Source organism: Phocoena sinus, chromosome 1 (assembly GCF_008692025.1).
Source record: "Phocoena sinus isolate mPhoSin1 chromosome 1, mPhoSin1.pri, whole genome shotgun sequence".
Classification (NCBI taxonomy): domain Eukaryota; kingdom Metazoa; phylum Chordata; class Mammalia; order Artiodactyla; family Phocoenidae; genus Phocoena; species Phocoena sinus.
In genome coordinates, this window is record NC_045763.1 from 110,338,890 (window position 1) to 110,360,351 (window position 21,462).

Sequence of the window (21,462 nt, forward strand, 5' to 3'; positions counted from 1 at the left end):
CTTTAGCTGCATTGTATCATTTATGTTTTAATTATAAACAAAAAAAATTGAATCTTGTAACAACATTTAGATTTGATAATGCTGAGTAGTAGGTGCCTGTTCATTATATCTTTTTTACATGTTTGAAATGTTTCATAAGAATATTTCCACAAATATGTCACTCCCCTGCTTAAAACTCTTTAAAAGCTTTCCACTGCACTTTGGATATTATTCTAACTCTTAATCTTGGATCACAAGACAATGTACTATCTGGCCCCTTCCTATCTCTCTACTTCCAAAACTGTTCCAACCACACTGATATTCTTCAGTGCCTGGATCCAGTTCACCCAGTGTTTGCCAGCCTACCTCAAGAGGCTTTGTACGTACTGTGCCCTCTTCTTGGCATCCTTCCACTGTTGTTTGCATGATTATCTTCTTTAACCTTGAGCTCTCAGCTTTAATCTCATCTCCTCAGAGAGACCTTTCCTGGTCACTCTAAAACTAGGTCATTTTCACTCCCTTAATTCTCTCATTGAGAGAGTGTCCTTTAGTATCTGTGACAACTTTATTTTATTTGTTGACTTGTTTTCGTTCTCTTTTCCGTTAGAAGGTAATCTCCATGAGGGCAGGAACCTTGTCTGTCTTGCTCACCATTGTATCACCAGCAGCTAATTTACCCAGTGCATGGCACATAGTAACCATTCAAATTTTGTTGAATGAATGAATGAATGATACTCAGTATAGCTACTCTGAAAATCTCATGTGTTGGTGATTAGGCCTGAGTTCAAATTCTGGCCTTGTTGCTTCCAAGCTGATCCTGTTTTATCAGCTGTAGACAGAGTATATGAGCGCTAATACTTTCCCAACCCCGGTGGGGTTTTAAGGGACCTAACAAAGATGTTTCGTTTCTTTTTTTTTTTTAAGATTTATTTATTTTTGGCTGTGTCGGGTCTTAGTTGCAGCGCATGGGCTCTTTGTAGCAGCACATGGACTTCTCTCTAGTTGTGGCATGCAGGGTTTTTTTCTTTCTCTAGTTGTGGCACACAGGCTCCAGGGTGCGTGGGCTCTGTAGTTGGTGGCACACGAGCTCTAGTTGAGGTGCACAAGCTCAGTAGTTGTGGCGCGCAGGCTTAGTTGCCCCGCAGCATGTGGGATCTTAGTTCCCTAACCAGGGATCGAACCCGCGTCCCCTGCATTGTAAGGCAGATTCTTAACCACTGGACCAACAGGGAAGTCCCTTAAGTATCTTTATTTTATGTATCTATTTCTACAAATTGACTTATTTTAATGTCTCTAAATCCATATTCACCTCATAGTTTGCTTAGCTTTTCTCCAGTTGTTAGGCATTCTGTTATTCACTGTTACTATCTGTAGTGCTATAAATATCTGTATCAGTCACTTTTCCCCCTTCTGAGTTATTTCTTTGGGCTATATTCCCAAATGAATCAAAGAGCATAGACAGTTCAGTAAATCTGCTCATTTAGATCATTACCTGATAAATGATGACACCTTAAAAATTATAAAAGTTCTGTGGATGTAATGGATGCTCTAGTGATCGTGTTATGATTGATTTTATTGTGACCTCCTCCCAGAGTTTATGAGTGTAACAAACGCTGCAATTGTGACCCAAACATGTGCACAAACCGGTTGGTGCAGCATGGACTGCAGGTTCGACTGCAGCTCTTCAAGACCCAGAACAAGGGCTGGGGTATCCGCTGCTTGGATGACATTGCCAAAGGCTCCTTTGTCTGTATTTATGCAGGTTGGTGATGAAACGAAAGGGTTGCTTTCTGGGGTTAGGACACGGTGGGACATTGAATCATAAACAAGTTGAACTTAAGAATGCTTAACATGTGAACTGGGGGAAAGGGGAAGCCAGAATTTTCTTCTATAAAGAACATGAGTGATGTGCCTGTCTGGGTGGATCAAGAAGGGACAGAAGTGCTTCAGGAGGACGAGAACAAAAAGGGATGAAGGAGTGGGATAGGGAGGGCGGGAGGGAGGGAGACACAAGAGGGAAGAGATATGGGAACATATGTATATGTATAACTGATTCACTTTGTTATAAAGCAGAAACTAACACACCATTGTAAAGCAATTATACTCCAATAAAGATGTTTAAAAAAACAAAAGGGATGAAATTGTGGACATGATGTTTCAGCAGAGAGACATGATAGGAGAGTCCAGTGTTTCATTTTTTCCCACATCACTCCACTCCACCCAGAGATTTAGCATAACTGAAGAACTCTCTTTTGGTAAACAAAGTAAAGGGGAAGAATGGAATGGCAGAAAGGGCAAGATTTAAAACTATAGTAAGTTCCGCTTACTCTCATAGTTAAGACGCTAAGAAGGAGGTATCATCAAAGAGAAATGAGACACCATAATGGAGGCGATTTGACTCTCTTTGCTGGTGGGCTGGATATTGATGGAATGAACTTTATTCTTTCTAAAAGCACCTCATAACCCTGGAAGGCCTTTCTCTTCATTCCCAGGCAAAATCCTGACAGATGACTTTGCCGACAAGGAGGGCCTGGAAATGGGTGATGAATATTTTGCCAATCTGGACCATATCGAGAGCGTGGAGAACTTCAAGGAAGGATATGAGAGTGATGTCCCCTGTTCCTCTGACAGCAGTGGTGTAGACTTGAAGGACCAGGAAGATGGCAACAGCGGTACAGAGGACCCCGAAGAGTCCAATGACGATAGCTCGGATGATAACTTCTGTAAGGATGAGGACTTCAGCACCAGCTCGGTGTGGCGCAGCTATGCTACCCGGCGGCAGACCCGGGGCCAGAAGGAGAATGGATTGTCTGAGATGCCTTCCAAGGACTCTCGCCCCCCAGACCTTGGGCCCCCACGTGTTCCTGTCCCTCCATCGATCCCTGTAGGTGGCTGCAATCCACCTTCCTCTGAAGAGACACCCAAGAACAAAGTGGCCTCGTGGTTGAGCTGCAATAGTGTCAGTGAAGGTGGCTTTGCTGACTCTGATAGCCGTTCATCCTTCAAAACTAGTGAAGGTGGGGAAGGTCACGCTGGGGGAGGCAGAGGGGAGGCTGAGAAGGCTTCCACCTCAGGGCTGGGCTTCAAGGATGAGGGTGACATCAAGCAGCCCAAGAAAGAGGTAAGCAGTGGCAGGAAACTTGAGAATTGTGGCTTTTGTGTAACTTTTTTGTGGTAACAAACAATGTGGTCTCACCATGAGTCTTTTTTTTTTTTTGGCCGTGCCACGCGGCTTGTGGGATCTTAGTTCCCTGACCAGATATCAAACCTGTGCCCCCTGCAGTGGAAGCGTGGAATTCTAACCGCTAGACTGCCAGGGAAGTCCCTCATGAGTCTTCACATACAGATTATTTACTTGATGGATATTTCTGTGGCAAATCTGATTAACCTACCCCTAATACATTCCTAGTGTTGGTTTAAAGAACCAAATTATTTTAAAGTCAGCCTGCTGGGGGGAAAGTATCTGATTTATTCCAAAGTGAAGGGTTTATAAGTAATTTTTTTAATTGCTGTTTCAAGTTATCTACATCATTGCTTTCTTTTATTATAGTAGAATGATCTTACGAGAATTGATCTTATGTGTATTTTTAATGATGTTGGAACTTAGCACATTACAGGTGGTGAACTGTCCCTTGTCCTTGTAAGATTCTGCCCATGGTGTTTTCCATGTACATTTTTTAATGCCCTATTGTTGGGAAGGGTTAAAGACCCCTCCCAGGGGGGCTTCCTGATGAGAATGATTGTTACTCTTAACTTGCAGAGTAATTTCTTCACACACACTCCACTTTAGATAGTGTACCTGTTACTGGCTAATGTCTTTGGAGGTCATTTGAGGTGAAGTCTGTAATCGTTGGATTTGTTATTCAGGACCAGAAAACATTTAACCCTTCACTTGCTCTCTTTTCCAGGACCCTGATGACCGGAACAAGATGTCAGTGTGAGTGCCTCTCTCTTTGACCTTTTTCCAAGTCTACCTTCTCTAAAGCCTACAGAAGTAGCCTAAGAAACATCCAGTAACCTGACCCCTCTCATGTCTTCCTCTCCCATCAGAGTTACTGAAAGCTCTCGAAATTATGGTTACAATCCTTCTCCCGTGAAGACTGAAGGACTTCGCCGCCCACCAAGTAAGACTAGCATGCATCAGAGCCGACGACTCATGGCCTCTGCTCCGTCAAACCCTGATGTAAGTGACCTTTCTCAAGCTGCACCTTACCCAGCTTTCTGTTTTATTCAGAGTCTGAGTAAAGGAACATTCTCACCTCATCAAGTCTGTCACCATAATTACTGTTACATATCTGATTTCTCTGGCCTTGACTTCCTGCCTCATTCTCCTTCACCCAGCATCTAATCTTGCTATAGTCTGAGCTCCTTCCTGCGTAACCATAGGTAAAAGCAGGGATTCAAAAGGGCCCTCTCCATTTACCCTTATTCCTTCTTTTCACCCTTCCGCTTCCCCAGGACATCCTGACACTGTCCAGCAGCACAGAAAGTGAGGGGGAAAGTGGGACCAGCCGAAAGCCCACTGCTGGTCAGACTTCAGCCACAGCCGTTGACAGTGATGATATCCAGACCATCTCCTCTGGCTCTGAAGGGGATGACTTTGAGGACAAGAAGAACATGTCTGGTAGTCTGGAAGAATTTGGGGGGTAGTAGGAAAGAACCAGTTGGAGGGAAAATTCAGATCCTGAGGGTTGAAGCATCTCTGGGAGGGCTCCCTGACTCCCAGCTAAACTGTTAATATCAATGTTTGACACATCCCTTGCCTCTCTTCTTCCCAGTTCCCTACTCTTTTCCCTCAACCCCTTTATCCAGATCTAATCCTGCTTGAAAAAAATGCCACCTAGGCTCTTTGCCTCAGAGTCCCAGCTTATTGGTATTCCTGAACTGCCCTGAGTGGGATAAAAATGGAAGTAGAATGTCCAGTCATGAGGTAGGACAGGCCTAACCCCATTCTTCCTGTCCAGGTCCAATGAAGCGCCAAGTGGCAGTAAAATCAACCCGGGGTTTTGCTCTTAAATCAACCCATGGGATTGCCATTAAATCAACCAACATGGCATCCGTGGAAAAAGGAGAGAGTGCACCTGTCCGTAAGAACACACGCCAGTTCTACGACGGGGAGGAGTCTTGCTACATCATCGATGCTAAGCTTGAAGGCAACCTGGGCCGCTACCTCAATGTGAGACCCATTTCCCTCGCCTGTATGTACTGATTATCCCATGGTCCTCACATTTCCAGTACTTTTAACACAACTATGTAAACCCACCTTTTCTTGTTATAAATTCTTGATCTCAAAGGATCTTTCAAAACTTCTCTGTTGTGATGGGGAGGATCAAATGGCATTGTTTTCATCCAACTCTCACTCACCCCACAAAGCCAGATTCTGTTTCCTTAGTTCTTATTTGAATCTGTCCTTAACCCTACAGCACAGCTGCAGCCCCAACCTGTTTGTCCAGAATGTCTTCGTGGATACTCATGATCTTCGCTTCCCGTGGGTGGCCTTCTTTGCCAGCAAGTAAGAGGGAGTCAGGAAAGGGGATGGCTGGGGAGGGGCAAGGACTACAGAAATTTGAAGGGTCGCTCCTCCATCTGTGATCCAGCGCTACCTGCATGCTCAGTCACCCCAGGTGCCTGGGTTATCTGCTGTTTCACCACACTCCTTCCTTTTCTTCCTCTTCAGAAGAATCCGGGCTGGGACAGAACTCACCTGGGACTACAACTACGAGGTGGGCAGCGTGGAGGGCAAGGAGCTGCTTTGCTGCTGTGGGGCCATCGAATGCAGAGGGCGTCTTCTTTAGAGGACAGCCTTCTTCCTAACCTTCCGAACCCTTCCTGAACTGCCCTTTCCTCAGGAACTGGGTCTTCCTGACTGTTGAATTCTGACCCCCAAGTCTCTAGTCTGGCTACTCCCCCAGCTCCTAGTAGATAGAAATGGGGGTTCTGGATCAGGAGATCCCTTCCACTGTGGTGCTAGCAGGCAGGGCCCCTCCCCCACCTCCTGAGGCATAGAGGTGGGAGAGGTCACCACTCTAACCTAGGCCTGACATCCCTTCAGTCCTCCTGTTGCTCACCCCTCCCATCCTACATTTGTTCAGGTGTTCATGCTTCTAACAGACTTTATTCCTAGAATGAGGGCTGTGTATTTTATTATCCCTGGTTTGTATTGTTTCTTGAAAGTCTTTTAACAAGATGTTAAAACTAAGATTGTGATTTGATTTCTCTCCCTCAACTCCCAATTCGGGGTCTTTTGATGAGAGCTGTTCTTCCCCCATCCTTCCCAGTGGGCAGCTGTCATTAATCTTGACCTTTCTCTACTTTTGCTTTTTCTTACTTGCCATCTGAAATTTTTAAATGTTATGTAACCGTGAGGAAGGCATGAGGAAGACTACCTTAGTTTATTTAGTTGATCCCTCTTCTCAGTTCCTAAGAGTCTCAAACACTGGTTGCCGTGTTTTACTTAATCTTTAATATATTTTAATTAAAAAAACCATTAACAGTACGTTTTGGTCTGAAGTGGTCCCTCTGCTGAAACGCCAGGCGCTAGCTGTAATTCTGGCTTTAAAACCAAAACCCCAAATGTTTAATAAATAAAAATTAGAACTAGTTGCCATTCTACTCCAAACCAGCTAGCCTAGGGAAAGAGGCCAGAGAAAGGAGGCAGTAAGATCTTGGACCTGTGACTACAGGGACAGCTGGCAGAGTAGTAACAAAAGACTGTCTGAGCAGTCCCCATTGTGGCCCCCACTTTTTGGCAGAGGTAGGATAAGGGTCATGTGCACCCTCCTACACTCAATTCATTTGTATCTTAGGAGGGAAAAAGTTAAAAGCTCAGCTTTGGTTTCTGGTCCAAGTTAGGGAGATTAGAAAGGTGAGCCTTGGTCCAACTTTGGCAGAATGAGGCCCACGGGTGGGACAGTAAGGCACGACCCTGGCTCTGGAGGTCTGGGAGTCAAAGGCAGACAGCTAGGGCCAGATTCTGAAGAATAAGGAATGTGAGTTGTGACCCCCACCCCCGGAGCTGAGGAAAGGTCTCGAAAGCAATAGAAAGGACAACTTGGAAAGTAGAGAGGAAAATAAGACCATCCCCCGCTCTAACAAGGATATAACCAACCTCCCCTTCCCTGGGGATAGGCTGGTTAGAATTTGGTTTAAAGGCAACTGGGTGAAAAAGCAGCAGGGGTGGGGACACAGAGAAGAACACCCTCCTCTTGCTTTCTCCTTTCTCCCCAGAGCTTCAAGCGACCCTGTGGGGAGAGTGGGGTAGTTCCTTGGCTTTATGCATTAATCTGAGGGGCAGCAGGGACAACGGTTCAGTCAATCTTACGATGGTTGTTATTGAGGATGGGGTGGCCGTTGGCTAGGGGCCGGCTCTTTGCTCCTCCCCCAGCTGCAGCCTCCTCCCCCTCTGAGCTCTCTGTTTCTTCCCGGTCACTGCGTTCATCTTCTACCAGCTGTGGAAAGGGATGAGAAGGGTTACAAACCCCTAAGGACTGCCTCTCTCCGCAGGCTTTTTCCAGCTACACCCAGGGCCCCCCAGTAGTTTTTACAGGGTTGCTGATATGGGAAGGGAATTGGGGCAGTACTAGAGTTGATGGGAGTAGGGCCTACACAATGGGGACAGAAGCTTCACCTTTCCAGTTATGAACTTGTGGGCCATGCGCAAAATGAGGTAGGCCCAGAAGATATGCAGCAGCTGTAGCACTCCCATCATGAAATTGAAGAAGTAATAGCCAAAGAAGGCAGGATAGAGCTCCAGTGGGTACACCAGGGTGCAGTGCAGGATCCTTGGGATGAAAAGGGAGAGACAAGAACTGTGAACACAGAAAAGAAGGGGTTAAGATGGAGGACTGAAAATGTGGGTGCGGAGCAGGGAGACTCCTGATTTCTTGAAAACAGGAGTATAGTGTCGCCTCCTACTCACCAGAAGGGCAGGATGACCAGTCGGGTGATGATGAAGACAATGGCGAAGACGATGAAGATGTTGTTGCAGGTGTTTTTCCATCCCGCATAGTTAAACATCTTGGCTGACTGTGTAGACAGCCCCCATCCATCATGAGCTCCCTACTCCCGTATACGTTCCTATGTACGCCCCAGTTACCACACTGGCTCTGTGCCCCCAGCTCCTTGATCCCGGGAACGTCCACCCCCCACCACCACTACCCCACCACCACCACCCCACCGAAAATGGATAGAGGGACAGAAGAACCTGCACCAGGGTCTCTAGGCTTGAAGAAATGCCCAGAAATCCTGACCTCCAGCAGGTAGTCAGAAGAGTCATGCAGAGCCATGATAAGAGTCCCTGCTCGGACGTAACTGGCAAACCAGGAGAAGCTAATGAGGATGATGGTGGCCACGTGGTGGATGATCTGTTCCTTGAAATCCTGTAGAAAAGATGCAGCCTCCAGAGGACCTTTTCCTGGTCCCTAGCCTCCATTCTTCCTCCCCCTCACCTTTAATTCCACTTATCCCACAACTCCATCCAAAGCACCCAGAAGTCAAAGGGGAGGCTATTCATCCCAGGGCTTCATTTTGGCTTCTAGGCTTAATGGCACAGCCCCTTGACCCACCTTTCGCTTGACATCAGAAGCAATGCTGAAGAGCAGGGACCAGTAGAAAGACAGTTCAATCATGTAGTACCAATACTGGGAAGGGATCATGCTCTGGGAGAGGGGAGAGGAAAGAGGAAGGTAAGGGACCCCAGAGCAACTGGACTCAAGGGTCTCACCTCTCCAAACCCAGCCCTCCCAGAACATGAGGTTATGTTTAGCACCATGACTCCGGTCCTTTCTGTCACATACTCCGAGATCATCTCTTCACAAGAATGTGTATGTCCTAATCCTATCCTACACTGGTTCTCTTAATCACCCCATGTAAGGAATCAGGACCCATCTCGTACCTGTACGGGATATCCCTCCCAAACTTTCCTCATGTCATAGAACCAGGGTTTCTGCAGAGAGATGGTGAGAGGTTAAAGGAGAAGGGACCCAAATTCTGTGGCCTCATCCCACCTTGCCAGAGAATCTACTCCCAGCTCCCAGTAATCCCCACTCACGTCTACAATGACAGCCATGCCGGCAATGAAAGCAATCAGGTAAAACGTGAATCTCCAGCTGGAAGAGGAAGCAGAAATAGCTAGGAGAGTGGGGTGGGAGAATGGCACAGCCCTCCAACCAACCCCCAAGTACCTCCCTCCAGATAGCCTCTCACGGATATTAATAACCGAATTTCCCTCCTCAGCTGGGTATAATCTCCCTGCATACAGCTATGACCCACCCCTCCCACCAAAATACATCAGACCTTCCTCTGCTGCCCAGTTTCTCTTGTTCCAACCTCCCCTACCTTGCTTCTCGGAACTTCTTCAGGAGACTGGGCCGGTCCTGGTTGCGGCGGCGGCGGAACCAGCGCTCTACCTGGCGGCCAGAGAGCCCGCTCTGCCGTGACAGAAGCTCTACCTCTGCCTGAGTGCAGTGAAGAAGCCCATTACACTCCGCTTCGGAACTCAGCAGCACCCCACCCTCTGCCAGTAATGACCCAAGTTGGCCCCACTGCTTTCCCATCTCTTCCGCCACCAGAGCTGGCATTCCAACCCTATCTCCTCCTCACTCCCCACCAGAACTCTTAACTCCCAGAACAGGGTCTGCAGCTCATACCTGTTTGGGCTGCTTGCCACTGGTCAGGTAGAAATGCTCCAAAGTGGGGTTGAGAGGTGCCCGCAGCCGAGTTTTCTCTTTTACATTCAGGAGGGCAGCCAGTGGTGTAGCCACGTAACTGGGGAAGGGATACGAGTGAGGACCGTCTGGCTCTCTTGAAGCACCTCAGTCTCCTGGTAGCCCCTAAGCTAGGGGGCTGGCGGGGCGGGAGTGCAAGCTCAGACAACTTTATCCTGGGCCTCAGTTTCCCGGCAACGCCCTCTCTGGCTGCCTTGGGCTGCCCATAGCTGACAAAGCTGCCTGTGTTCACTAGCGACCAGGCGGGTGGAGGGTGAGAACAAATAACCATTGAAGGAAAGGGCCTGGGGGTGCTGAGCCCTCAGAAAGACAATGCTGCCTTCAGTAGGGGGCACACAGTAGGCAGGGACCTGGGTGGTGAGAACACCAGGGTCCAGGACCAATTAAACAGCAAGAGACAAACTTGAAGTACAAGAAACTATGGCTGGCAGCCAGGGAAGGCATAGGGGTATGTTGGTATGCTCACAGCTCAAAGAAGTATCGAATGATGAGGAAGAGCAAGGCCAGGGGTAGTGTGATATAGAGGTCTGAGGCTTTGGCGTAGACACGTCCATCTCGGTCTTCTAGATCAGCCCAGGTTAAGTTCACAGGGAGCCACAGCCGTTCCCACCAGAAGTAGTCATATAAGGTCTGGAGCATCCTGAGTGAGGAAGGGGAAGGTAGAGGGCATCAAAGCAGGCAGCAGTGTAAGAAGAGACAGATGAAAATTTCCACAGTGTTAACAGAAAGGGCAGGGGCAGAGACTCAAGCCCTGGGTTTTGGTCCTGGCCATGTGGACAAATCAGTTTCCCCATCTGAAATATGGTGGCTTTCCAGCTCTAACATTTACTATGCACATCAACCAAAGGTGATGCTAACAACCCGTAGAAATCCTGATTCCCTAGACTTAAGAATCTTGGGGGTCTCTCCATCATTTTGCTATCCTCAAGTGGAGGACAGGCAGGATCTGGCCCTAGAAGCTGTAGCCAACAATCTTAACTAAAGTCAGAGGCATCCTCCCTTCCTCGCACTCTCCAGCCTCCCCCTAGTGCCCCCAAGCAACCCATAACTGGAAGCTTCCTTGCCAGGGAAGCTCAAGAAAGGATTGCAGGGTTGGGGCAAACCCTTCCTCCTCCTTCCCTCTAAGCCACTGAGGCAGCAGGTCCTAGGGAAAATTAAGAGGCCTGAGTAAAGCAAAATTATGCTCCCAAAGAATGCTGAGCTCCAGGACAACCAATGGACATCAAAATATTGCACACAAGATTAATACCCCATGCCAAGCCATCCAGTTCCTAAACATAAGGCAGAAGAACCCAATCTGAAGCCTATCCTCAGAAACAAAATGAAGACAAGGCTTCAGGGAGTCAGGGATTGGGGGACAGAGAGTCGAGACAGCAACTAAGACATCTGGTAGAATTAGGAGCTATTTCTTATTAAGGCTCATCTAGAAAATAAAATACTAGTCTGCGTGGGGAACACCCATCACAAATACCCTCAGCTAGGAAAGAGCTGCTGCTTTCCCCCGCCTCCCCCCTTTCCTCCACTGAAAGAGAAAGAATCTACAGGGTGTTAGTGACTACTTGAATACCCGAATGAGGAAGGGAATGATCTGGGGCCCAAGCGGGGACAGCAGCTGCTTGGAGTTGAGAGAAGCAGCAAGATGATCCTTAAGAGACAGTGATGCTGGGACCACACAACACCTGGCAGTCCTGGGACTGAGCAGTGAACCCAGAAGGATGACAAGGGCAAATCTGCCAGGCTCCCGACCCCTCGTCCTCCCAGGAGGGAGGCTCGGTGGGTGGTATCCAGGCTGGCCTTGAGACTAAAAGCTGACACAGAAGGAAGGTAGTCCCCTCCCAGCCAGGGAGGAAAGAGAGTTGGGAGATTGTTCTCCGCTGTGAACTGGAGACCAAATGGTGCCGCTCTACAGCTGAAGGCTGATCGTATCACAGCTGTGCTGGGCTGCTCCTCCGACGGCTCCGCCCCCACCCACCACAGAAGCACTTGCGAAATCCCTCTCAGCCTGTCACGGGTCTGTATTCTAGCTCAAGGACTTTACCCTCTTGTCCCCACTCCTGGTCACTGCTCTCTCAGAGGTCAGCACTGACAGTAAAGGAGCTTCAGCTCCACCCGCCCCCAGCAACACACACACTCTCACACACACACACACACACACACATTCCAGGCCTCAGCTCCTGAGGGTACTGCCACTTCCCCCTCCACCTCAGCCAGAAGAAATACTTAATTAGTTAAAAGAGATGAAAGCCTTTTGAACTAAACAAAATTAAAACACAATTATCCACAGTAGAACTCTCCCCACGCAACCAGGCGCACACACACACACTTTTTTCCTGGAGAGAAGTTGTAGAAAATTTAGTAGAGAAGGGACAAGGCAGAATGCCTAGATGTGGTGGCACACCTCTGGCTCTTCCCTTCCAACTTTTTTGCTTAGCTTGATTGGAGATGAGGAAATAGACCTGACCCAGTCACCTCACTGCTATACCTCTTGGAGCCCAACTTCTCCTCCATTGAGGTTTAAAGCCAAGGGCACTGTCAGGCCTAGAAATTGGGTCCCATCGCTGACCCGGCTTCCGGTCAGTGGAAACCGGCAGGGAAGTTTCTCTTGTCACAGATATTGTGAGGATTAAAGATTCAGAGGGCTGGCTGGGGTCCTGGAGGGTATGAGTGGAGCCCCTCTCCCTGATTCCTGGGGTCCAGGAATGTCTTATGCCAGTCTGATCCTGACAAAGAAGATGAGGAGCTGGGGGAGTAGGCAGAGGGTCAGAGAGAGGTCAAGGGCAAGCGCCTGGACAAGATCTCAACCCCAGGACAAGACAGCACCTGTCCCCTTCCTGCTCCAAGTAGGGAGAGTGGAAGATGGTGTGGGCAGGAGAGCATGATGTGTCAGGAGTCCAGAGAGGCAGATTCTGATCTAGGGCTCTCTCACACCTGGGTTTCAGGCTTTCTGTGACCATAGCCCTCCCTTGCCGCCCAGTACTTCCATTAGCAGAAGAGCAACTGCCCCAGCCCTGCCCGTCACCCACCAGGGCCTAGCCCAGCAGGGAGAGGCACCAGATTCAGCAGGGTCAGGACTTCTGACTCCATGTGAGGGGGAAGGGAGGACAACAGGGGCTCCCAGCCGGCCTCATTTACACTTCCCCACAGAACCAATCAGTCTGCTCCCAGTGGCATCCCTGGCACACCCAGCCAAGTAAAGGGATCCCACAAACAAAAAGCTGGGTCAAGAAAAGGGGATGTTCCCTCAGGATAGGGAGACAACCCTGCTTTTCTGGGTCACGTTACTTAATCTCCTGGTGGAGAAAATCACACCTATAAATATTTTTCCACTTATAGAATTTACTCCCACACACACATGACAAGACAATAGTGTGTGTGTGTGTGTGTGTGTGTGTCTCTGTCTCTCTCTCTCTCTCTCACAGACACACATCCTCACCCAGAGACCCAGACACCACTTTCTGAGGCACAGGCTGGAGAGGGGCCAGCTGAGCGGGGATTTCGTGGGCACTGGATTACCAGCAACTTGAACAGGGCTCCGCCCAGCCCCCAACTTTTGCCCCAACTCTGACTGACCTGTCCCAGACCCTCACCGATGGATGAAAAGGGGCAGAAAGTCCCCATGGGGGCTTGTAGACCCAGCGGGCTAGGAGGGCAGAAGTTTGAGTCTGGGACGAAGAGATCTCACAGACTCAATGGGATAACGGTCCCAGCAGCTCTCAGTTTGGAGGAATAATTAAGGAAAATATAACAGGATCAGTAAGTAAGGGAAGAGAGAGTGACAAAGAGAGGGTCCCACAGACTCCCAGCTTCCACTGAAGCCTGAGGGACTACAAAAAAGAAGTGGAAGAGGACCTGAATAGTCCTCCTTGTTTCAGGAAGCAACAGCAGGTCATGAACTAGAAGGCAGCGAGCAATGGATGAAGCCAAGAAGAGGTGTGTCATTGCTCCAGGCTGCAGTATAGGTCCCAAATTTTTCATTTTTCTGGGCTGCCCCACCAGAGGCCCCAACACACCCGAATACTGCATGAGACTACAGCCCCCATGGGCAGGTGGAAGAGGAAGATGGGGGGCAGGAGGGGGTGTGTGCAGAAGGCACAGTAAAGGATCAGCCAGCCTGTGGCCAGTGACAAGGGAAAGTGGAAGCCCTCCTTCCCAGGGGGAAAGCTGGCCAGAGGCCCCAGTGAAGGAAGTGGATTGTGGGGCATCACGGCAGACAAGGAACTCTCTCTCTTCAGAACAGAGGGTGTGCAGGTCACTCTATGGTTAGGGCCAGGCCCAGTGGGAGGAGGCTGCAGACAAGTCCTTACCCTTAGGAGTCCCATCACAAGCACTGTCGGCCACCCACATGGGGCCCAGTCACGACTCTGGTACGGGACACCAACCCTTCCAACACAGATGTGGGAGGGAGTGATCACCTGCTGGAAGCCTTCCTTCCCTGATTCAGTTCTCTGGAAAGAGGGGCTCAATCCATTGCTCAGGATCCTCAGAACCCCCTGCTTCCTGGACCTGTCTACTCAGGTGACAGACCAGATTTTGATGCCAAGAACCTGGCTTGGGAAGTGAACCCCTAAGCTGAGGCCAAAGACTATAATCACACACATGCAATTAACCTACTCTCCAGAGAGCCTCCGGGCCAAAAATTAGCCAGGAGGGGAGGCCCAGAAAACCCATTTCACCAGAAGCTCCCCCCGACCGCAGCCCCACACACCCCATAACGGTACAAGAGCCTTAGCCTTGGGGGGCCGGGATAGACACTTAGAGCCGCACCTTCCTGTTTCCCGTTAAGCACATGGACGCTCTGACCTCCCTCCCGGAGTGCGCACAGTGAACCGGTAAGAAAAAGCAAGACCCTCCACTCTCCTCCCACTCTATGGCCACGGGACACTCCGGGCCAGGGGCCACGACGCGGGCCCGCAGCCGGGCAGGGGGCTCTCATGCAAGTGGTCACCGGAGCTGCCTACTCCCCGACAAAGGGGCGCCTGGGGCTCAGCTGTCCGCGAGCAGCCCCGCGTCCCCACCTCCCGGTCCCTACCTGTTGCCCAGGAAGGCTCCTCCGGGCTCGGGGCGGCGCGCCCGGGGACGCCCAGGCGCACGGCCAGCCTTCCCTCGGACGGCGCTGGGGGCCCGGCCGCTCCCGCGAGGCGCTCCGGCCCGCCCTCCCCCAGGCCCGCCGCCATGAGCGCACCCGGCAGAGGCCCCGAACCAGCTGCGGCGCCCCGCGCCCGGGCCCCTCTCCCCTCCTCGGCCCGCTGCCTTCCCCGCCGGCCCTGTCCGTGGAGCCGCGTCCTCACGGGACCCCAGTTCTCCCAACTTTTCCGCGCCGCGTCCCGCCCCACCCCTGCGCGCGGCGCCTCGGGCTCCCGGGAGGCCGTCCCAACTCACTCGGCGGCGGCGGCGGTGGCAGCGGCGTCGCGGAGCTGGCCGGGCCGGGAACCGCTGCTCCGTCTCTCCTCTCGTCCGAGCTCCGGGGCCCCTCCGGACTAGCTCCGCTCACTCCTCTCCTCCCCCTTCCGCCCGCCTGCCCTCCCTCCCGCCTGCCAGCTCCCTCCCTCCTCCCCCTTCCGCCCGCCCGCCTGCCAGCTCCCTCCCTCTCCCTCCTCCTCCTGCCGCCCGCCGAGCCCAGCCGAGCTGAGAGCGAGCCCAGGCAGCCCGGGAAAGAAAGGCCGAGAGCAACACAGGAGCCGGGAGACTGGGCGTGGGCCTGCGGCCCGGCGACGAAGAGGAAAAGGAGGGCGGGCGGCGGGGCCGGGGCCTCGGCGCGCGGCAGCCGCGCCCAGCCACCGCCGCCTGCCACCGCCCCCTTCCCGGCCCGCGGCCCGGGGCGAGCGGCGGCGACCGAGGCGAGGTCCCGAGCCCTCGCGGCGCCCGGCCGGCGGCCTAGCCCAGTAGAATCACCGCACTGGGGGAGAAGTCCCCGATGAGGGCAGGCAGTGTGGGGACTCTCCCAGTCTCTCCGTTAGAGGTGCGCTGTAGTCCCGGGCACCCTGGGACAGACCCGCGAGGTGCCCGGGGATCGGGGCGCGAAGCGGTCTGGCCCCTGCACCACTCCGCCCGCCCCCAACTGAGGTCCTCGACCTCCGCCCGGCTGCGGCCCCCAGTTCTCTTTGCCCGACCAATTGCCACACTTACCCCCTCCAGACCCACTGGGCAGCGGAGGGAGGGGGGCTCCCCGGCTCCCGGCCGGCGCAGCCTCTACGAGTCCATCCCAAGTGCCGCACGCCGAGGCCGAGCACCTCTCCAGGGCCGACCCAGGCAGCGGACCCTCGAGATTCGGCTGCCCTTCCCAGCGCAGAGCCTGCGACCCCTAGGGCGTCCCCCACCCAAGACCTGCCTTAAAACAAACAGCGTTTCCACCCAAGTGCTGTAAAACCTACCCCTAGTGGCACACATAACCTACAGTAGCAGACTCTGAAGGAGCCAAACCCCAACTTTTGTTGTGTAAAATGTATCTGAGTTTTAAATCTAGACCACGTTTATCCGTATTCAAGTTCATATTTTAAAATGTTTTTCCCTTGGACTGGTAAAATTGATGTTTCAGGAAGAGGCAACATATTTATCCTAGAAAACTGGCCTTGATTCCTAATGAGGACAGAGTGTGACTAAGATGTGTTTGAGGGTTTATTTAGAGAGAGAGCCCGCCTAGTAGAGGTAACTTAATTTTTTACCTTAATGAAATGGCATTTTTATACTGTCACCGTTAGAACCTCTGACAGTAGCTTGTTTCATGGTTTATCTAGACAAGTTCAGGTGCTTTGACAGTTCTCTTAGGAAAGAATGTGACCTCCCACTAATCCAGTTTGAGAGCTTGGCCCTCACTTAAGACGCTATCTGGAGAGGTAGAGAGGCAGAGGCTGACTGACTTACAAACTTTTCCTTTGCCCTTTGCAGTGGGACCCCTGGCCCAGGCCTACATTGGGGAAATGAGACTTGGTCCACCCCCTGGCCCCTGGCCCCTCGCCCCCTGAACCGGTACCCAGGGGACTCTCCAGCCTTTTTTTAGCCCCAGACTTGCCTGATTTTCCAGTTCCCAGCAACCCCTCCAGCCCTTAATTTCTTTGCCCCAGGCTGAGCTTTATTAGCATATCATATCTTTCTACCCCTTTGTTTCTCCCCCTTCCTCTGCCTTCCAATTCCTAAGTCCCCTCTGTCTGTCTTGAGTGCCCTCCCCAGATTCCCTTTTCCAGCAGGGTTCCAGTGTCTCCTCTTTGGGCCCCAGCTAAACTTTGGGTACCCCTCTTCTCCCTCCCCATCTCTGTCCTACTTGGCTCCCCTCCTTTAGTTTCTGAACCCTTGGGCAGTTTTCCTAGACTTTCCCAAGCCCTCACCAGACTTTTTAAATGATTCCTCAGAGAACTGAAGACCAGTTAACTTTCTTTTAAGATAGCAGTGGGAGGGAAAGTTTGGGGCAGAAGCTGAATAGATAAGGCCTGAAAAATAAAGATAAGAGGGTGTACCCCTCCCCCAGGAGACAAAGGAGAAGGTGGATGGAGAAAGGGAAACTGGGCCTCAGGCAGCATTAGAATGATGCTACCAGTTTAGAAACACACACACTCTCTCTCTCTCTCTCTCTCTCTCTCTCTCTCTCTCTCTGCCTGTTTTGGACCAAGAGATTTTGATCACTGTGACCCATCCCCCACCACCCTGGGCTGGCATGGCCACGCCCACAGTGCCCCAAGCTGCCCGCCTTGTTGTGACTCACTTCCTCTGTATGCGCTGCTGAGGTGTCCGGAGGTGAGGCTGAGGACACAACTAGGCCTTTGGCCTGGGATTTAGGTATCTGGGACAGGCAAAGACATGGACCCCAGTTGTGGAAAGTGGATCTTGGTCTTCCCAGGTCAGGCTGGCTTGTGCAACACAGAAACCTATTTGGATAAAAGAGTAGAGCTTGGCTAGTACGTGAGCAGAGGGATTGAGGTGCCAGGAATTCTGGGGAGAAAAAGTTTTATAACAAGAGGAAATATGGCCAGGAGGAGTTTCTATGTATTCTGAAACCATGCAATGCAAAGTATTTGCAGAAAAGCAATATGGACTTAGAGTTGAACAAGTTTTCATGAGTCAACAGCTAAGACTCTGTATGTTACTGCTTATCCTCCTGCATTCCACTAAGAGGGACCCCAAGTCAGCCATGCCCTTGTGAACGAAAAAATGTTGCCTGCCATATCAGTAAACAAAGGATGTTGCAGCCAGCAAGACATCATATTACAGGGACTTCCCTGGTGGTCCAGTGGCTAAGACTCTGAGCTCCCAATGCAGGCGGCCTGGGTTCGATCCCTGGCCAGGGAACTGGATCCCACCTACCGCAACGAAGATTCCGCATGCCTCAACTAAGACCCGACACAGCCAAATAAATAAATAAATATTTTTTTAAAAAGAAAAGGCATCACATTACAGCTGCCCTGACAGTGAATCCTAAGAGAACTCAGGATGGAAATGGGATGCCCACCATCAAGCTATCAGCCACTGCAGCCACACACACACCCCCAACAATGCACCCTGAGGAGACTCAGGATGGGAAAACACAGGATACTGGCCCCAGATAGCTGAGGATATCAAAGGAATGATTTCAGTGAGCCTAGACTTTTGCATCTTTCCATACATAGAAAAGCACTGAATTCGTTAACTTGACGTGTCTTATTTTCTTTAATGAGCAGTAATCTTTTGATATTCTTTTTTTATATATATGTATTTATTTATTTATTTGTCTGCGTTGGGTCTTCGTTGCGGTGCGCAGGCTTCTCGTTGCGGTGGCTTCTCTTGTTGCAGAGCGCAGGCTCTAGGCACGTGGGCTTCAGTAGTTGTGGCACGTGGGCTCAGTAGCTGTGGCTCGCGGGCTCTAGAGTGCAGGCTCAGTAGTTGTGGCGCACGGGCTTAGTTGCTCCGCAGCATGTGGGCTCTTCCCAGACCAGGGCTCAAACCCATGTCCCCTGCATTGGCAGGCGGATTCTTAACCACTGCGCCACCAGGGAAGTCCCTCTTTTGATATCCTGACTGCCTGGTTCTTGTTACAAAACTCCTATATATCCTGCTCCTCCCTCACCTCTTCAGAGCAGTCCCTCAGAGCTGTCTGAGAGACTGCGTCCCAGGCTTAAGCCCTCAGTATTGTCTGCCAAATAAAACATAATTCTCAACTTTTACGTTGTGTGTTTTTTTTCAGTCGACACCCTCATCTGAGTGATGAGGAAAACACTGAGACGTTAGGAGACCTGGATTCTGGTTCTAACACTACGGCCTCTGGAAGTCACTCAGCCTCCTTGAGTCAGTAACAAGAGGGTGGTAGACCAGGTCATCCCTAAGATCTCCTCCAACTCTGAAATTCTAAAATTTAGAACATGGGGTTGGAAGGTGATTTAGTAAATCTGAAAACAACCTCAATCTGGCCCTGGAGTTGAACAAAACAAAACCCAGGGACAAAAGGAGTGAGATTCCACCAGCTTCAGGCAAGCGTTTGTAAACACATCACACACACACTCCTAGGCAACCAGGACCACTCTTCTGCCTCCAAATTCAGGATTCAGCCTTGCAGCTCAGCCAGCAGTACCTTGCAGAGGTTTGCACTGGGGAAACAGGAGCCCTCTCTCACCCTTCATTTCCCCCTAAGCCTGCTTGGAACGTGTGCCCAAAAGAGATTCTGAAGGGTACAGAAAACCAAAGGCACAGGGACCCTGGCTGTGGAGCCGCTGTACTACAGTAACGCAGCTTAGAAGTCTCCTGCATGTGTCCTGAGGTCTGTCTCAGCAGGGTCGCTTGCGTAGATGTCTACCTGAGGCTCTTCCCCGACTCTGCCTGCCCACCAAGTTCACCTAGGAACCTGATGTCCTCGGGAGACTGTGCTTCCCAACAAGTGGGCCAAGAGAGCCCCTGGATATCTGTGGCTGGAGCCAGAGCCTCAGAGACCTCAAGTGGCCGCCAGGGGTCTCGAGGCTCTCTCTCAGTGGGTTTCGATGGCCTCTTGTGGCCAGATTGGGGATTGGCAAGAAAGAAGTTACAGAAGAGAGCCAAGGTTGGAATTCTTAGGGAGATGCTAATAACAGTTATCGTTATAAAATAACATAACAATATTAATTATTACATATTAGTTAACATTTTGACATGTTACTTACCATTCTGTGCCCAGCTCTCTTCTAAAGTGCTTTACATGTATTAATTTATTTCTCACAATAGCCTATAATATAAACACTTATTATCTCCATTTTGACAAGGAGGAAACTGAGCACAGAAAGGTTAAGGTGGTTGCCAAGGTCACACAGCAGACCAGAATTCTAAGTCTAAGGAATCTGGCTTCAGAACCTTTGCTTTTAATCACCATGCTGAAACTGCATCCCATTTTTCAGGTTGCGAGGTAAAATACAGGATGCTCAGTTAAATTACAGTTTCAGACAAACAGCAAATAATTTATTAGTATAGTATCTCCTACGAAATATATGGGTCATACTTAATACTAACAAATTATGTGCTGTATTTACTAAATCCGGCAACCCTAATTTACAAGGCACTTTTCTCTGCCAAGTGCCATCACACATATTACCTCATTTAATCCTCCCAGGAAGTCTATTCTCAGGTGCCCCAGGATTCCCCCTCCCCACCACCCCCCCACACACACAGTTCATCTTCTCCCAATATTCCCTTTTTTTTTTTTTTTTTCAGGTAAAGAAAACAGAGGGACTTTACTGGCGATCCAATGGTTAAGACTCTGCAAACCCAACGCAGGGGGCACAGATTCGATCCCTGGTCAGGGAAGATCCCGCATGCCGCATGGCATGGCCAAAAAAGAGAAAAAGAAACAGAGACATGATGGAGACCTGAAGTGACGAGCTGAGGTTGCAGAACATAACAAGTGGCAGAGCTGGGACTGAACCCACATTCTCCAGCAAAAATTGGTGCGTGTTTTCCACTTTAACAGGAGAGAAAAGTGAGAAGCAGTGATTGCCACCATGGAAGTCTCCCTTTATAGCATCTCCTTAGGCCTGGTCTGCTCTGAGGAAGAGCTGCTGGTCCCTCCTCAGAAAGCCAGTGAGGACCTTCCCAGGGTGGGAGAGTGGCAGAGGATCTCTGGCTTCTGTGCCCAGCCCCCAGCAGACCTGTCTAGGGCAGCAGGAAGGAGACTGCTCTCAGACCCTAGGGAGTTGGCTGTGAGATTCGAGTAATTGTCTGCTCAGGGGCCCCTGAGGCTCCCCAAGACTGATTACCTGCTGCTCTGTGCACAGACAGCCTCCAGCCCAGCTGCTGGGGTTGTATCACCTGCAGCTAAAACAGCCCTGGCGGCCAAAAGGCAACACAAGGAATCTAAGACACAGGGACCCTGGGAGCCTCTTTCATCTCCCTGTTGCCTTTTGGAAGCACGGTGCTTCTGCCCACAGGGAACACCCTGTGCGTTTTTCTCTCTTGACTCTGATCTGCTCCTATCCCCCGAATACCTGTGCCCTTCCTTCCCTAAAGATTTACACAGTCCCATTCCCCCCACCCCCCACTCACTCTACTACTCTCTTCCAATCACTCCCACTCGCTACTGCTCTAATACCCCTCTGGGATGCAGGCTGGGGTGCCCTGCTGGTATGTGCCCCAACAGGTTTTTCCGTACCAGCCTCCAAATAAGCCTGGAGCCTTGTCTGACCTGCCCCCACCCCCACCCCCCCAGGGAGCTGGAGTCAGAGGCAGAGCCAGGTCAGAAGCTGGACTTAGAGACTGGGCTTCTGTGGTCCCACCTGGCCCTGCCGGGACGGCAGTGCACAAAGCCTCCTGTGTCGGGGCTGAGCTGCTGAGA

At 50.9% G+C, this 21,462-nt stretch overlaps 2 protein-coding genes across 4 annotated transcripts in view; one reads left to right on the forward strand and one right to left on the reverse strand.

The window, feature by feature from the left end:
- The window catches only part of SETDB1 (SET domain bifurcated histone lysine methyltransferase 1), a 30,473-nt gene extending 23,998 nt beyond the window's left edge, over window positions 1-6,475 (forward strand). For 2 of the 3 annotated variants that reach the window (XM_032627402.1, XM_032627315.1), the window contains 8 exons: window positions 1,572-1,741; window positions 2,472-3,100; window positions 3,888-3,916; window positions 4,030-4,162; window positions 4,438-4,603; window positions 4,944-5,155; window positions 5,403-5,491; window positions 5,657-6,475. In XM_032627402.1, the coding sequence (XP_032483293.1) occupies window positions 1,572-1,741; window positions 2,472-3,100; window positions 3,888-3,916; window positions 4,030-4,162; window positions 4,438-4,603; window positions 4,944-5,155; window positions 5,403-5,491; window positions 5,657-5,774 (1,546 nt within the window). In that variant the 3' untranslated portion in view covers window positions 5,775-6,475. The remainder of the gene's footprint in view (window positions 1-1,571; window positions 1,742-2,471; window positions 3,101-3,887; window positions 3,917-4,029; window positions 4,163-4,437; window positions 4,604-4,943; window positions 5,156-5,402; window positions 5,492-5,656) is intronic. The other variant, XM_032627482.1, reaches the window with a different exon arrangement.
- On the reverse strand, window positions 6,420-15,215 carry CERS2 (ceramide synthase 2). Its single transcript, XM_032628726.1, has 11 exons — window positions 15,084-15,215; window positions 10,171-10,344; window positions 9,627-9,744; window positions 9,316-9,434; window positions 9,029-9,086; window positions 8,873-8,923; window positions 8,544-8,636; window positions 8,229-8,357; window positions 7,898-8,004; window positions 7,607-7,760; window positions 6,420-7,427 (listed from the first exon to the last, which is right to left on the reverse strand). Exons 2-11 carry the CDS (start codon window positions 10,341-10,343, stop codon window positions 7,287-7,289), a joined length of 1,143 nt encoding a protein of 380 aa, XP_032484617.1. The 5' UTR covers window position 10,344; window positions 15,084-15,215; the 3' UTR covers window positions 6,420-7,286.
- Between the last annotated feature and the right edge of the window lie 6,247 nt (window positions 15,216-21,462).

Excerpts from the sequence above, each read along its gene's own strand:
- CERS2 (XM_032628726.1), bottom strand. The coding sequence starts at position 10,343 with ATGCTCCAGACCTTATATGACTACTTCTGGTGGGAACGGCTGTGGCTC. Across the intron at positions 8,637-8,872 it reads GGGAGGGATATCCCGTACAG|AGCATGATCCCTTCCCAGTA; the intron begins GTACGAGATGGG and ends CCCCTCTCCCAG. Across the intron at positions 8,358-8,543 it reads CTTCTGATGTCAAGCGAAAG|GATTTCAAGGAACAGATCAT; the intron begins GTGGGTCAAGGG and ends TCTTTTCTACAG.